Genomic DNA, 15,846 nt, shown 5'->3' on the forward strand with positions numbered 1-15,846 from the left:
TTTTTAAACAGTATCGAAGGCAAGTGGTATCTCCTGTTTGGAAAGCGGTGAGAGGGAAGACTCAAGTGACCAGAATTCGTATTGGTTAACAGATTTAGAAGCATGAGCATTAAGTTTTGAACAGTGCTGAAGCGCAGGGCTCTCCGATGGCCGTCCAGCGGTGCTCTGGGAAGTGATGAGTGCGTTCCTGGGGTGGGGTTCTGCGTGCAGCTGGGCAGCGGTGACCCCGCCGCGCTGAGGACGTGCTGCTGAACGCTCCTTTTCACTGTCTTTCAGGGCTGTCAGTGGATGGAGGAAGACACTTGTTACTAGAGATTTAACCTGCCTAAAGATAGCAAGGTAGGAGAATTTTTTTCAACGGTCCCATATTTTCTTAATTGTTTAAGTTGTTCTGGATTATTTCTTTCTTAATCTGTGGTCACCTGGAATTGGAAGGTGGATCGTGGATCTTCTGTGTCAGTTTCACCAGTTTTGAACCTGATTGTTTCGGTATTTAGAGGAAAGGTGGAACAGCTTTCAGTGTGTGTTAGTGTGTGGAACAGCTTTCAGTGTGTGTTAATTAGTGTGTGATCGCTCTGTATCTCTTCCTGCTGGAGGTGATGAGCACAGAAATCTTCTGTGTTCTGAGAAGATCTCCAGGGCTTGTCAGTGGATGGAACCTCAGTTCCATAGTGCGTGTCCTTGAGACTCGAGCAGGTGTGCAGCAGGTCTGTACATTAATATGTATTTTCGTTCATTTAAAAAGCAAGAAAATAATTCAAGTCCCCTTCAGTCTCTTGAAGTAGTCGAGTACTGTAACATTTCCTGCCACTTTATACCTCGCCTGGTGTTTTGTTTTCATTTTCCATCGTGCTGCTGTATCTTCAACATGAAGTTAAGATCGAAAAGAGCCTCAAATAGAACATGCAAGATGTAGCTGGTGTTTGTGTGAGTGACGGATTTTTGGCTGCTCTGTGTCGTAGCTAAAAATTGAGATGCAGGCGGTTCCCGATGGAGAATCTTGCTGCTCCTCAATCATCTGGTGGTTTGGGGCAGGATCAGGATTGTTGGTCCTGGCAGAACGAGGCTTGTTGATTCCAGCTCTAGAAAGTGCCCTGGAATTCCTTCCAAGGCGCAGTTTAACTAGGCTCGACTTTGGTAGAACAGTGCCCCGCGTCGTTTCAGGCTTTAATACCCAGTTCAAGTGGTGGTTGGTGGAGGGCAGCGACCGATGATATTTACAACCAAAGCAGTGATTTTCAGTGTTGTGGGCAAAACAGAAGACACTGAGAACGCTGCGGAGGGACGCGAGGTGATGGGATTGCTGACTCTGCCTCGGAGGCTCTGTAATTGACATTGTATGTGGAGAACATGGGTGTCCCTTGTGAACTCAGTCTGTGCCATTAATCTAGAATTAGAAACCGGGTTACGCAAAACGATCAAGCCCTGTTCAAAATTAAATTTCCTTAATTTCAAGGTCACCATGTTTTCACGTGCAAGAGAGAAGTTGTGACTTGTGGTGAGTGATGGAATTCTTAGTTTCTGATCTCATTTTAAATAGTTATTTAGTGTTTCTGGTGTTAAATCCCGTTTTGGGAGAAGATGTGAAGATCCGTCTGTCCATCCCCTTCACATCCAGCCCCCCAGCAAAATGATTCAAGTTCAGGCTTCCGTGAGCAAACGTGAAATGATGAATTTTTGTTCACGTTCAGTTGTGCTGAAGCCTATTAGTTCAGAGAACTTTGTCTAATAAACTCTTAATTGCTTCAAAACCTGTAATGGGTAGGGTTTAGCCCTTTGAATTCCTTTCTTGTTTTCCTTTTTTACAAATAATCCTATAAGTTGTTGGCATTTTTATGGGATTACAACAATGCTCTTTTCATTCTGAAAGTTCCTGGAAATATTTAATCCCTAAATTCTGCTCCTGAGTTTTTAAATGTGCATGAACCAAGCTGCTAGCTACACGATTCCTTAACCGATTCCTTCGACTTCAGAGGTATTTTAATCAGTTATTCACGCTCCTGTTGTGAGTCGGGGTTTAATGCATTTGATGGCTGTGCAGTTTGTGGAGTTTGTGACAATTCCCAGGTACGACGTGCGGCCTCTGGGTTCCCGTGAATGTCGGAGCGTTGCTTAAATGTGCTTTTCTGGGCTGCTAATCCCCGTCATGAGGTTGTCTCTCAAAACCTCCTCTTGAATTTCAAGGCAATTTAAAATAAGAGTGTAGGTTAAACTTTGAATAATTTATTTGCGGAGCATGGGAAGTTTCAGTCTAGCAGCTGTTTCAGGCAAACGTGGAACAGATTTTTGTGTACGGTGTATGTTGTACGTGGAGTAATTGCTTGAAAGCTGAGAACAGTGTATGGGAAAGGGAGCTGGGGGTCCTGGGGACAGCAGGGTGACCATGAGCCAGCACTGGGCCCTGGTGGCCAGGAAGCCAATGGGACCTGGGGTGGGTTAGAAGGGGGTGGTCAGTAGGTCAGAGAGGTTCTCCTGCCCCTCTGCTCTGCCCTGGGGAGACCACACCTGGAATATTGTGTCCAGTTGTGGCCCCTCAGCTCCAGAAGGACAGGGAACTGCTGCAGAGAGTCCAGCGCAGCTGGATGGTCCTGAACCTCCTCCTTGATCCATTGGAACTTTGAAGTTTGGGCTGTCCACTACTTATGTGAAAGTTGGTTTTGAGGAAGATGCCGTTATAAGGAGTAATTGTCCTTGCGGACCAAGATGGACTCAAAACGAATACCTAGAGAGCTGGTTTTTAAAAGAAACAAGAAAAAGAGAACCCCCTGCGCTGTAGTGGGGTTCTAGTGGGCTCTTTCTCTGCCCAGTCCCACCAAATGCTGCAAGATTGTGGTTTATTCACTCTGTCTGTACCTGAACGCTTTGCACAGGGTGCTCAGACGTCTGGCCCTGGGCCGGCGTTGGTGCGGGTGCGTTAGGGTGGGACAGGAGCTCCGGGGCCGCGGTGCCTGCCCGCGAACAGAGCGATCCCTTTGCAGCAGGTCCAGCGGCGGTTTGCTCGGGCAGACGCGCCTGTGCTCCGCGTGCTGCTGGGAATCATTATTAATCCCTCCTGATTTTTCCACATTACCATCCCAGAGCACAAGGAAACTGCCTCTTCTTGTTCTGCCTGTCTCGGGAAGGTGTTGCTAGGTGATGGGTACATTTTTCTTTCTTACATAAACTTTAAGGAAAAAATTAACTTCATTGTGGCTGTGACACTCGGCTTAATGTGAGAACCACTCGAGCCTGCTTTTTCTGAAACAGAAATCAATGGATCCGTCAAATGTACGTATTCTGTTAGCAGCGCAGTGCTCGGTGTTGCAGAGGGGACTGGGGCAGTGCTGACAGCGGCAGGAGGTGTTTACTGCAGCCTGTTGTCCTCCTCAGAGCCCAGATAAATACACTGGGATTAGTGGGGTGTGGGAGGGATTATCATATTATCATGTTCCAAAATAAATAACGCTTTGGTTGTCTCCTCTTTACATTTAATGTCAACTTCATATTTTCTCCTTCTGATGCTGCGAAGAGTGTTGTATATGGAATTTATTAGTAACAGATTGCAAGAGAGGAAGGAAATGTAAACCCCGAAGTTTTCTTTCTGTGCTGTGAGCTGGAACGTAACAACCGTGTAAAGAAACTAAATGAACAGGATTCAGACTGAAAACAGCGGTGTTTGTGCTCAGATGGGGTTTGGTTTTTGTAGCTGTGTAGCGGTCGGATGCTTTGAAGGGGCCTGAGCTTGGTTTGGGAGCCCCGGGAGTAAACCTAAGGAATAACTCCTGCTTCCACGTCGCTGTGCGAGGGCACAGAAAGAGGCCACATGATGTTCAGGAGATTCAGAAACGCAAAGGAAATGCCTGTGCTGCATGTTCAATGTTCATGCATACGTGCAGGCAAACATACCCACATCTGCTTGTGCACTGTCACGGGTCACCGGGAGCTTCTGGGAGTGGGGAAAGGCTGAAGGGAAGGTTGTTGGTGCGCGTTTACTCCGGGTTGGAACCTAGGTGCTCTTAGTTTGCTGCCTTGCAGTGTTAGTGTCTCTCACTAAGTCGTATTGGAAGGATTTTGGCTTTAAATATACATATAAAGCTTTTTGAACTGGGTTTCATTGCATTAGTATACTTGAAAATATTAGATAAATATGAACAAAGTCACGTTTACTGAGCATCCTCCAGGAAGAATCTGCTATTATTGCAGGAAAAAGTCATACTGTATTTCTAGAAGATGAATGCGTTACCGTGTAACTACGCAATATTACGTGTACAATAGAAGGAAGTTTGTGGTTGTTTGTGTGTCCTGATCAAAGACTCTGTGCGTTTGCTCTGGTGAGCAGTGCTTTGCTTGGCGCTGTTTGATGGTTCACCTGCTTTAATGCGAGGATGTTCCCCAGAAGGAGCTGGCGCTGTGTCTGCTGAGCCGGCTCGTCCTTTTATCTCCAGCAGCACAGAGACAACTTCTGGTTTTTTTCCCTGAGATGTATAGAATGAAGAAAAATACATGGATAGTGTTTCTTTGTGCTTTTTTGCGTCAGTCAATGTGGGGCTTTCCTAAGGGTTCCCCCAGCTGGCAGGAGGATGGACAGCCAGCCCGCCCAGGAGCGCAGGACAGGCCTCCCGTGCTCTGCAGGCTCCTGGCAGCCAGTTCCCTCATTTCTGAGCAGCGGCTCTTTGGTGGCTTGGGAACCAGAGTCCGCGGAACGCTGTGTCTTTCCAGCTCGGTGTGGCAATCACTTGGATAAATCATTTGATGAAATAGGCAGGTCGTGCTGGAAGCGCTGAAATTGTGCTGTCCTGGCATGACGGAAGCAAACAGAACAGCAGGTTTTCCGTGGATCTCGATTGCTCTTCTTAGAAAGCGTATTGGCAGATATGTTTTTCATCATTCGAAGCGTTTCTCTCGTTTCTAGCACTTTCTCACTGTTTGTCTGTGACGTTCTTCTCTTGACTAAACCGGAGCTGATTGTTTTCCGTCTCGTTGTTTTGCGTCCGCAGGTTTGGGGTGCGCGCGGTGAACGGCATCACCATGTTTCGGAACAGTCTCAAGATGCTGCTTACGGGAGGGAAGTCGAACCGCAAAAACAGGTCCAGTGGTAAGTAACCGCAGCTCCTCGTGCATGTGTTTGATTCATGGTTTTCGAAGGGGTTCCTTTAATGTGTGTTTTGGTCTTACCGCGTCTTTCTTCTGTGTAATGAGTAGATGTACTCAGCTGATGCTGTAGATTCGGAACATCAGCGTAGGTCGTTTTCGTGTTGTGCTGTGATCTAATATTGAAAAGATATGTATATTTATTTAAAAATGTATGTAAACCATAGTCTGTTTTTATCGGGAGATAAGATGTAAGGAAAAACAAATAATAGTAATACATAATCCTATAGAAAACGAACATCAAAGGTCAAGTTTCAATTATGGGGATTAAGAAAACACTTTTTTTTAAATTTTGAAAATGACTGTGCTGACTTGTGGTAACGTGGAGAAGTTTCTTCTCAAATTTAAGTGGAACCTCCTGTGTTCCAGTTTGCACCCGTTGCCCCTTGTCCTGTCACTGGTTGTCACCCAGAAGAGCCTGGCTCCATCCTCCTGACACTGCCCCTTTCCATATTGATCCCCAGGAATGAGTCCCCCCTCAGTCTCCTCTTCTCCAGCTCCAGAGCCCCAGCTCCCTCAGCCTTTCCTCACACGGGAGATGCTCCACTCCCTCCAGCATCTTGGTGGCTGCACTGGACTCTCTCCAGCAGTTCCCTGTCCTTCTGGAGCTGAGGGGCCACAACTGGACACAATATTCCAGGTGTGGTCTCCCCATGGCAGAGCAGAGGGGCAGGAGAACCTCTCTGACCCACTGACCACCCCCTTCTAACCCACCCCAGGTACCATTGGCTTCCTGGCCACAAGGGCCCAGTGCTGGCTCATGCTCACCCTGCTGTCCCCAGGACCCCCAGGTCCCTTTCCCTACACTGCTCTCTAATAGGTCATTCCCCAACTTACACTGGACCCTGGGGTTGTTCCTGCCCAGGTTCAAGACTCTGCACTTGCCCTTGTTCTATTTCATATATGTGTTTCTTCGTGGGGAACCCAAGTGAGCGCACTGGCCTTTGAAATTCCCGTTCTTTGCCGTTTCTTCCTGTTTGCAGTCCCCTGGTGAGCACGCGGGGTCGGGGAGCCAAGCTGACAGTCCCTGCACGGTGTGCTCTGGTTTTGCTAATGCTTCGTGATTAAGATGCTGCTAGTGGTAACAGGAAAAGGTCTTCTTGTCACTCCTCCTTCCCAAAGTGCTGAGCAAGTTCACTGAATTGCTGTGGTTGCCATTTGTTTGGGCCCGGCCTGGGTGGGTCTTTCGCGGGTGCTGTTTGTGGTGGTGCGGTTCAGGAGCACACACAGGATTCAGGACACCGTTCCGTGCGTGTGAACGCACAGTTCCACACTGCAGCGCCCATTAAAATAAATGAGTGTCTGCTGCGGCATCAGCTGGTGTGATCTCCCGTGGTGAATTCGGCCTGTGCGCTTCCAGAGCTCTGCTGATAGGATTCCGTACGACTCTGGGCATGTGCATTGTGCACATTATTTAATCTCTTGTCTTAACACAAATTCTCCTGTGACTCGGGGGCACTCAGGATATTTCACAGCAATGCCTGGAGGACACATTAGGGCTGCAACAGGATCTTGATTAGCTTGTGTTTTTTCTGTCATAAATGGATATTCCACAAAGCTACCAGACAACAGTGGCTTTAACGCTGAAATGCGATCTGAATATAGCCAAATGTTACCTTTGTTTTCCTAGTCTAAATTAATTTACAGAGATATGCTGACATGTACGTTTTCTGAATCATAAGTGTGTATCCAGGGCTAAATGTACTTGGGATCTGCTTGTTTCAAGTGGCAGAAGACTCTGCTTTCCTGCCTGGTTTTAGTTTTCCGGGCTAATTCAGCCTTTCCAGGGCAGTTCTGGTCTCTGAACCCAGAGACCATCAGGTGCTTCACTGCTTTTGTCTGTTTTATCAAGATCTGTGTCTGCTTATCTGCAGTTTGCTTGTATTAAACCCTCATTGCTTTGGGTGTGTTTAATTAGTTTACATCAGATCAATGCGCTCACGTGTTCGTTCCAGGGTCGTGTTAGTGCAATAAGCCTGTGTAATGGGTCCAGTATTTCCACCTGTTACAGTGATCCTTGTTTCTTTTCCAAGCAGCCGCGCTATTTCCTTCTCACATTATCGCGTTGAATTAATGCTCCTGCAAGAGCCCGTGTTCCCTTCAGAACCCGGGAGATTCAGCTACAGAGCTGCGCGTTTTATTTGGGTTTAGGCGTCTCTTCACTCTCCGAGGTGTAAATCCAGGAATCTCGTGCCTTTTGTTTCTGGCGGAGACCGAGGTAGGTTATTGACGTACTCCGGTCTTCTCTTGGCGTGTTGGGTGTGTCTGAGGTGTGTAATCCTGTGGGAAGCAGCCCCCAGCGCTACTGTGTTCCGCTCAGGAGCCGACGCTCGCTCGTCCTCAGTTCACTCAATACACACCATTTCTGTCCCGCTTTCTGGCCTGGCATCCATCGCAGTTTTGGTGTAGGGTTTTCAAACCTCTTCTGCTTTCCTGGTTCACACGGGAGCCAATGACTTTGAACTTCCAGCGTATTTATAGGGTTGTTTGGAACCTACCACCTCATCTTTTAATTCCAGGACTAAAAGGACCCCTGTCAAGTGCCCTTCGCTTTTGATTCCTGCCTTTCCGGGATAAAAGGCGTTTCTGCGAAGGTCTCAGCACGGCTTGGGCAGAACTCCATGTAGTTCTTTCCCTACCTGATCTCTTTTGGAAGCCTAAGCCTCATGTTTGCTCCAAAGGAGTTTTAGAGGGCCAGCAGTGCTTTTTGCATTTCTGAAGGAACCTGCCGAGCGGTGACACCCAGCAGGCGGCCCCGTGGGTGCGGGGGAGCTGCGTTTCAGGAGGTATCGGAGCGAGGTATTGGAGACCTGCCGGACTCGCAGGGCGTTTTGTGGCACTGAATGTATCCACGTGCTTGAACTGTTCCGTCCACACCGTTTTTCTCATCTTTAATCTTAAATTTTAGGGACTTCTAAATCCTGCTTTTCCACTTAGGTTGTACTGTTCCCTTCAATACATCAAATCATTGGAAAGACAGGCCCTGTGTTTCAGGTATATTTACTGTTTGATACAGGTTCAGTTCTTAGTTAGTTCCTCCTTTTTCATTAAAGTAGCGTTAAAGTATCAGAACTTGAAATCTTGAATGGCAGAATCTTCAGACTCAGTGCAGGTACAAACCCTCGTCTTTCCTCGCTCAGCCCCGTTTTGTTGTTCGGATGTATTCCTACTTGCTGGTTTGTATCCAAGGTTTGTCTCTAGGTCAGCGAACCCATTCTCAAGTTCTTCTCTATCAGCTTTAATCCTCCTCAAACCTTCCCCTTCATTAGCGATTCCACAGATCTGATTGCTGAGATTAATTCACCGGAGTCCCTTCTAATAGCGGGGGCTGATTCTTCTGCTCCACTCTAATGCTGCTCCCATTACGCTGCCGTGTCCCCTTCCGCTGTCCTCGTGCGTTGTTCCGAGCTCTTAAACCTCCGGAGTTTCCTTAGAGAAAGCCGTCCTTCGGGTGGCCGTCCGTGCTGCAGACAAGGAATCGGTTTTTGAGGTGCAGAGGGGTCGGGGACTGGTGCTGTTTGCGGGTTGTGCTGTGTCCCCTCCCAGCTCTGCCCTTGGGCAGCTCCTCCGACACTGCGGCACCGGCCGCCTCTTCTCACCCCAGCCGCTCCAGAATCCTCCCCCTTGGCCGCACAGAGCGCAGTGTGCCTTGTGGATCCGATGTGATGCTGCCCCGGAGCGCAGGATGGGACCGGATTCCCTGTGCTGCGTAAGCGCTGGTTTTGCGCAGGAATGAGCGCAACGGGAAAGCAGGAGGGGCTGGTGGGGACGTGTGGGGCTGTGGAAGCTGCTCGTGGTCCTTACTGGAGAAGGAAGGTGGGAGGCTGGGGAGGAGAAGGGGGAAGCATGAGTGTCTTTGCGCCTTGTGTTCCGTTGCCAACAGCTGCAACAGAACTACACAGGGAATGCTGTGAGGAGCTCCAGAAACGCGAGGAAAGGCTGAGAGCACTGCGCTTGTTCAGCCTTGGGGACAGGAGGCTGAGGGGAGAGCTGTCCCCGCTTCCACTGTTTAAAGCTGGAGACTTGTTTGCTCAAGGAGTGCTGTGGCAAGCGGGGCAGCGGGGACAGGTTCCTGTGGGTGCGTGGGGCGCTCTGTGGTGTCACCAGTGGGATGGACGGCGCCTGGCGCTGCGTTGTTCGCCCTGAGCCAGCAGAGGGAGCGGCTGTTTGCTGACATCCTCCGGCACCCCGGGCTGAAATGCACCCGGTGCTGTGCGGGGAAGGGGCAGTTCCCGGCCACACAACCTCACCGGCTCCCGGTCCTCAGAAAATCAGGAAAACAAAAAGTCTGTTTCTGTGATGGCTCCAGAAGCCCCTGTCTGTGCCGGGAGAAAACCCCGCTCGTCCTTGTGCCCGAAATCCCGGGAGCGATGCTGACGGTGCCTCTTGCGGGAGTGGGACTTGAGCCGATAGATTGATCGTGATGGGGGGTTTCCTCACTGGGTTTTGTACAAGCTGCCAACACAGTAGGACCTTCATTTCAATTCAGGCTTCTAAGCACTGCAGTCATAGAAATGAACGTACTTTGCAGGAAAAGAGTTCTTTGGAAATCCTGTAGTTTCGCTGTGGCCCCTGGGCACGTGGGGCAGCTCTTTGGGTGTTTTTTGGTGGTCATTAGGCGCTGTGGGTCGTTAATTCAGGATATCTAACAGGCGTTTGGGATGCGTGTATTAGCACACACGGCTCCGGCAACGTCCCGTCTGTGCTCCCAAAGGGAACCATTGCCATAGAAATGCAGCGGGAGGAGCGGGAAAGAGAACAAGGCAACTTTGGGAAGGATTTGGAAGTATTTTAGCATCTCCCTCAATAAACAGAATGAAACCCCGATTCGTGCTCTGCTTGATGAACAACCTTCCCCGATGGAGAGGAGCGTGTGATAAATGGACGGACTTAAGTACGTTTATGAATTGCCAAAGCTTCTTAAGCCAAACTGCTATTTTGCCTTCATTAATGAGAGCGTCTCCATATTGCAGCCGGCCGCGGGCTCAGCCCCGGACAGATGGTTTGCGCCCTAGGAATCCAGCAAGGCGAACACGCCAAGTGCGCTCTGCACCCATGGAACTTTTGCCTGCGTTTCTACGTTGAGCGAGTTTGCGGCTCTTTTCCCTTACAAAACACGAAAAATCACGGCTTCCGTGTTAAACCGTGGTGGTGGCGAAGGGGAGGGCGAAAAGGGAGATGTGCAGTAATGCGCTTGAGATGGTTTTGTATGGCAAGGTTTACTGGCGGTTTATTTTAGACCTTATTTAAAGGTTGGTTTGAGGAGTTGCCGTGGGGAGGAGCCGTGGCTGCGCCGTCGTTCATTCGCAGGGGTTGAAGGGACCTGGAAAGCTCATCCCAATAAATACAAAGTGATGCCATTGCAGCCTGAGGGAAGCAGTGGGGATGGTGACGGGGGTCCCGAGGACACAGAGGTGTGAGGGCTGAGATAAACCCGACTTTTATTGTCTACTTGGGTATTTATGTATCTTAAACTTTGTATTGTTCAGATCATTAAGCAGCGGTAGTTGTAATATTGCTGTGAAAGTTGCCGAGAACAAGGAAGAGCAGGATTCTGTTGTACAGCTTTGGAAGGTCTGGTCTTATATTGGATTATTGCCAGTGAGAGCTGTGTTACGGATGCACACGTTCAAAGAGGATTTGTGGTGTCTTGTGCTTAGACTGATATAATATTGTATTTAAGGAGTTTGTTTTATTTATAAATGGGTGATTACATGTTTTAGTATTTGAAGTTACGATATTGGAGTGTAATCACCTATTTATTCGTTCGGGTTGTTCTGTTTGGTTCATTTATCCTGCTCCCTGTTCCCCACCCCTTTCTTATTGTCGTGTAAACTGCAGCTCGAGGAAGAAAACCCCGTGTTTGAGTTCAATAATGCTCTGTAGTGCGTGTTTCTTGGTTCAATTAAGCGTTTTCAATAAGAACAGAGTCATCATTGCTTCCTCTCGATGCCTAAATCATCATATTTTTCAGATGCTGCTTATCAGGCTTAAAATTAGAACCATGCCACAGATCTATAGGTGCTAAAAGTAGCTTGCAGTAGCAGCAAGAGTAGGTCGGGAGGTGTATCCCACCGTGGTTGGAAACCTGCCTGCCCTCCGTCGCCTCCGCTGGTTCCAGGGCTGAGATTTGGAACAGGAGGTGAACTGTTGCCATGACCAAGTGCAGCAGCAGTGGGTTGATCTGGTTCCCTCTGAGGGAATGGGAACAGAAAGCCGTTTTGTTTTATTGAAGAACTAAAATGAAGTTTAATAATAATAGTAATGGTTTCCGTTAGACATCTCCTTCTGATCCGTAAATCTCCTGGTTTCTTCTTATCCGAAAACACCCTGGAATGTCTCATCTCGGTTCCTAACGGCGTGGTGGCCCAAGCCCGTGCTCTGCGCCCACGTTGTACCGGCCGTGCTAGCGGGGTTACCCGGGCAGGACAAGCGGGAATGGCTCAGATCTTCCAGGAATTGAAAAAAGGGGAATTTCAGGAGAAGTGATCGTGCTCAATGAAATCCAGCAATGGACTTGGAAAGTCAGGAAACGTCCCCACCCGCGCAGGCGCCTTTCCCATGGTGAAAATCAGCTCCGTGCGGGCTCTGAGCGGCTGTTTGAGCTCCCTGGCGTGGGACAGGGCGAGCCAGCTGGGCCGGGGGCGCCGTGCACGGGCTGCCTGGACGTGGGAGCGCGGGGAGATCGCAGCTGGAGAGCTGCCTGCAATTAACTTATTTCTATTGAATAGAAATTAAGCAAAATACAATGATTTTGACTGGTTGTTGGGCAGCTGTTACTGGGATGGAAGAAAGGGAAGCAGACTTAATTTAAGTAAATTTACAAGCAAGCTGCAGTTACTACTGCAAACGAGAAGTTTTGCTGTTCCAAAGTGGATCCTGGCTGTGGTTCCAGCGGAGCGGTTTTGGAATAACCGCACGGTCACGGAGCACAGGGTGGAGATGAACCTGCGGCTGCTGCTTTCCTCACGATGTACGTTCGGTGCTTGAAGTGCCCTGGGCAGCTTTTCCCGTGGGGACAGTTTCTCCTGGCGGTGCCCACGGGTTTGGGTCACCCGGGTGCTCTGTGCTGTGCCCTGGAGGACAATTCCTCCCGCTGCTCGAACGTGACGAGCTGGGTTTATGATGGAAGTCTTCATTCTTCTGTGTTTCTGTGATGATTATGGCTTCAGGAGACTATTATCAAATAATGCGTTTGTTAGGTGGGTGCTAGTGAGAGTTGTAGTGAGGATTATAGGATGGTAGAATCATTTTGGTTGGAAAAGACCTTTAAGATCATGGAGTCCACCCGTTCCCCACCCCTGTCCCTGCCCCGTGTCCTGAGAACCTGCTGTCCGTCTGTCCAGCCCTCCAGGGATGGTGACTCCAGCACTGCCCTGGGCAGCCTGTTCAATGCCCCACAGCCCTTTGGGGAAGAAATTGTTCCCACATCCAACCTCAACCTCCCCTGGGCAACTTGAGGCCGTTTCCTCTCATCTGATCTTTGCTGAGACTTAATTTTTAGAGCAAATCTTAACATACGATTGTGTTTGATAACAGACCAAACAAAAATGCAGTGAGTTGGTCATGACAAAAATAAATCAATGAACTCAGTAGAACTTATACATATTTTATCTGCCCTCCAGCAAAATCCTGCTTGCGTCAGTTGGGTATTTTTTCCCAATAGCTTCGAGTCTTGCAACCGTCTTTTCACTGAAGAACAGCAGTGGTCCCAGATAATGAAAATGATGAACAGGAGTAAATCCCTGATCCATCCCCTGGTGTTACAATACTGAAGTTCTTAAAATTCAAGTACATATTCCACTAGCAGGCAAGTCTGGCTCTTCTCTCGCAGCACAGATGTCTGTGCATACCAGAGTTATGATACGCGGTGGTCAGTGGTTTAATTCTGTTAGAGCACGTAGTTTTGCCGCTATTTGTGTAGGTTCTCTCGCGTGTACACTGGGTAGCATAAAGCTCTGTGTGTTTTGCGAATTAATCAAAATGCAGCTTAAGCTTTGAGGTGTTTCCTGAGCAAAGCTGGCTCTGCGCTCCCTGCAGGCGTTGGGCTGGCACCGGGGTATCCCCGGCAGGCTGGAGGGGGCGTTAGCACCCGTTGAACCCTTTCAGTGAGCACACACCTGTCTGTGCTCCTGCTCTGGGCAGCGGGTGACACACGGGTACAGCACGGGCACCGAGACACCTCCTCTGCAATCAGCGTTCCTGGAATGCCGCCGAGTCCTTCCTCCGGAACGCGGCTCGCCGCCCCAGGCCGATGGCAACTCGGGCGCATTGCAGCCTGTTTTCTTCCTATTGCTCCCATGCCTTTGTGAAATCCTTTGTGTTTCTTTCTGCTGTATAGATTTACCTTTGGAACATGTTTCCGTATTGATTTGATCCATGAAAAGATGAGGGGGCGTGGCAGTTGCCCAGGAAAGCTCTTCTGCTTTAGTGCCTTTTAAGTCCATTTTGTCGCAGCGTCAGTGGTGTGAAGTTCTCCTGTCTATCCAAAGCTGAAGGGAGGAGGTTCGTCGTGTGTACCACGGGACCCCAGGGTGCCAGGGCTTGAAGGGACCTGCAGAGCTCGCCCAGCCCCGTCCCCCGGAGCAGGAGCACCCGGGTGAGTGCTGCTGGTGCTGCTCCTTCCTGCGCCAGCAGGGCTGACTGCTGCTGCTTTACTGTCCCCCCATTCCCTTTGAGCCCCCTTTCTCTTGTCCCTAACTAAATTCAGCTTTGTGCAATGCACAATGCAGACCCTGCGGGGTCATCTCCTGGGCCTTCCTGGACTGTAACCTTAACAGGAACCTCATTTTAAGAGAGAAACAATTCTCAAGTAGAAAACGAGCAATATGTGTCTATATATATACACACATGTGCCTGTATATATATTGGTATTAAAATAATGACTCAGTTGTCTGAGGAAAGACAGAAAATGTCTAATCCTAAGGTGCTCATTGCAGGCCTGGAGGCTCCTGTGCCCTCTGCTTCCGAGGGGCTTGAGAATTGCCTCCCAAACCCCAAATACGTATTTGCATGGGCTTTGCAGCCCTCCATAGCTGGGAGGACAGGGCACAGCGTTTCCTCGTGTTTCTACTACAACACGCACAGCACTGGAGTTATTCCGCATTCTTCCTTTTAAAGAAGCTGGATCTGCCAAAGCCTGAATAGAGTTAGATAATGGGGTGAATTTGTACCTGTCCATAAAATGAAATACTTGGACATACAACTTGGTCATTATGTATTCAGGTGAAGTTTCCCTCCCTACATCCTCGCTGGAAACCTTTCCCGTTCATTCCTGCTGGGTCAGCCTGGTTCCATCTCCACGGCCGGGGAGGCCCCGCGTGCCTCAGCCCACCCTGCACTGCCCCGCGTTCTGTTGCTGCAGCTCCTCAGGGCTCACGCAGGTACCGGCCCCACCGGGGCCTTTCTGGAACAGGAGACAAACTGGGACAGCTGGGTTTCTATTTTTTAACTTGTATTCCTCCGCCGGCGGGTTGGGGCACGGGGGACGGAGCTGCGGGGCTGCCTCTCCTCTCTCTGCCTCAAGGGCGGCTTTTCCTGCGTTCCTAGTCTGCTTGCTCATGAAATTTTCCAGTAAGCCACACTCGTATATCACTCAGCATTCTCTACCCCGGATCTGTAGGTTGCTTTGAGACAGGCTGTGCTGTTAGGAATTCTTCAGGATATTTCATCTGCATCTCGAACAAATCGTGTCTTTTAAAGCCTGGACGTGGGCTAACGGCTGGTTTAAATCCTGCTCGTCTCACGTGTGTGTGATACACCCTGCGCATCTCGCTGCATTCTGGGAGTTGTATACGATTAATCTGTCTGGCTCTAATAGCTGCCTGCTCCAGGAAGCCAGCGCCAGAACTTAGTCATCATTTATTTAATCAGCACAACAGCTGTTTCACTGCAAACTTTCATTAATAAACTTCAAAGTTCGTCTACATAAATAGAATAATTTTAGCGCTAACAGGTTTCTCCATAATCTTCTCTATAGCAGTGATTTTTAAAGTGTCATTATTTTACATAATGTAATGCAATGCAAAACTTGGCCTCATTAAATTAAAAGCTCAACAGTCTCGGTTTCAAATTGCCAAGCAAAACGAAGATAAGTGTAAACAATTCTGTTTAGCACATAATTCACACTTCACCCAGGTAGTGGGGCAGCGAGGGGGAGACAGAAGGGCTGGTTAAGTGGTGACAGCGAAGGCAGATGGACTGAATATGAAGGGACTGTGGGCCCGGTCGCAGGCAGGGTTAGAAACAGGAGGGGCAGGAGAACCCCGCTGACCTCCTGACCCCCCCTTTGACCCAGCCCAGGTCCCATTGGCTTCCTGGCCACAAGGGCCCAGTGCTGGCTCATGCTCACCCTGCTGTCCCCAGGACCCCCAGCTCCCTTTCCCTACACTGCTCTCTAATAGGTCATTCCCCAACTTACACTGGACCCTGGGGTTGTTCCTGTGGGGATCCTGTGGGATCCAGTGCCTTGCTCAGGTCAAGGTAGATCACGTCCACGCTCTGCCATTTTATTAATTCCTAGGGAAAGAGCCTGGATGGCATTTACCTTCCAGTGGGTTCAGCCAAGGCCCAAACGGGACTTTAAACATGTGCGTGATGGGTGTGGTGTTCTTTTGGAGCCTTTCTCCTGGGCAGTAGGGCTTGGAGTCCGTACTGAATGCCTTGTTCCCTGTGCCCCGTCTGTCTCCGGGCGCTGCACAGAGCGCCCGCCATCCC

The 15,846-nt window shown here is 49.4% G+C and overlaps 1 protein-coding gene across 7 annotated transcripts in view; it reads left to right on the forward strand.

Annotated features, from left to right (window-relative positions):
- TANC2 (tetratricopeptide repeat, ankyrin repeat and coiled-coil containing 2) overlaps positions 1-15,846 on the forward strand; it is a 117,590-nt gene that overhangs the window by 13,787 nt on the left and 87,957 nt on the right. For 6 of the 7 annotated variants that reach the window (XM_065856314.2, XM_071798216.1, XM_071798218.1 and 3 more), the window contains 2 exons: positions 277-339; positions 4,977-5,074. In XM_065856314.2, the coding sequence (XP_065712386.1) occupies positions 5,008-5,074 (67 nt within the window). In that variant the 5' untranslated portion in view covers positions 277-339; positions 4,977-5,007. Of the gene's footprint in view, positions 1-276; positions 340-4,976; positions 5,075-15,846 lie in introns of those variants that run through there. The other variant, XM_065856315.2, reaches the window with a different exon arrangement.

This window comes from Patagioenas fasciata, chromosome 22, assembly GCF_037038585.1.
Source record: "Patagioenas fasciata isolate bPatFas1 chromosome 22, bPatFas1.hap1, whole genome shotgun sequence".
Lineage (NCBI taxonomy): Eukaryota > Metazoa > Chordata > Aves > Columbiformes > Columbidae > Patagioenas > Patagioenas fasciata.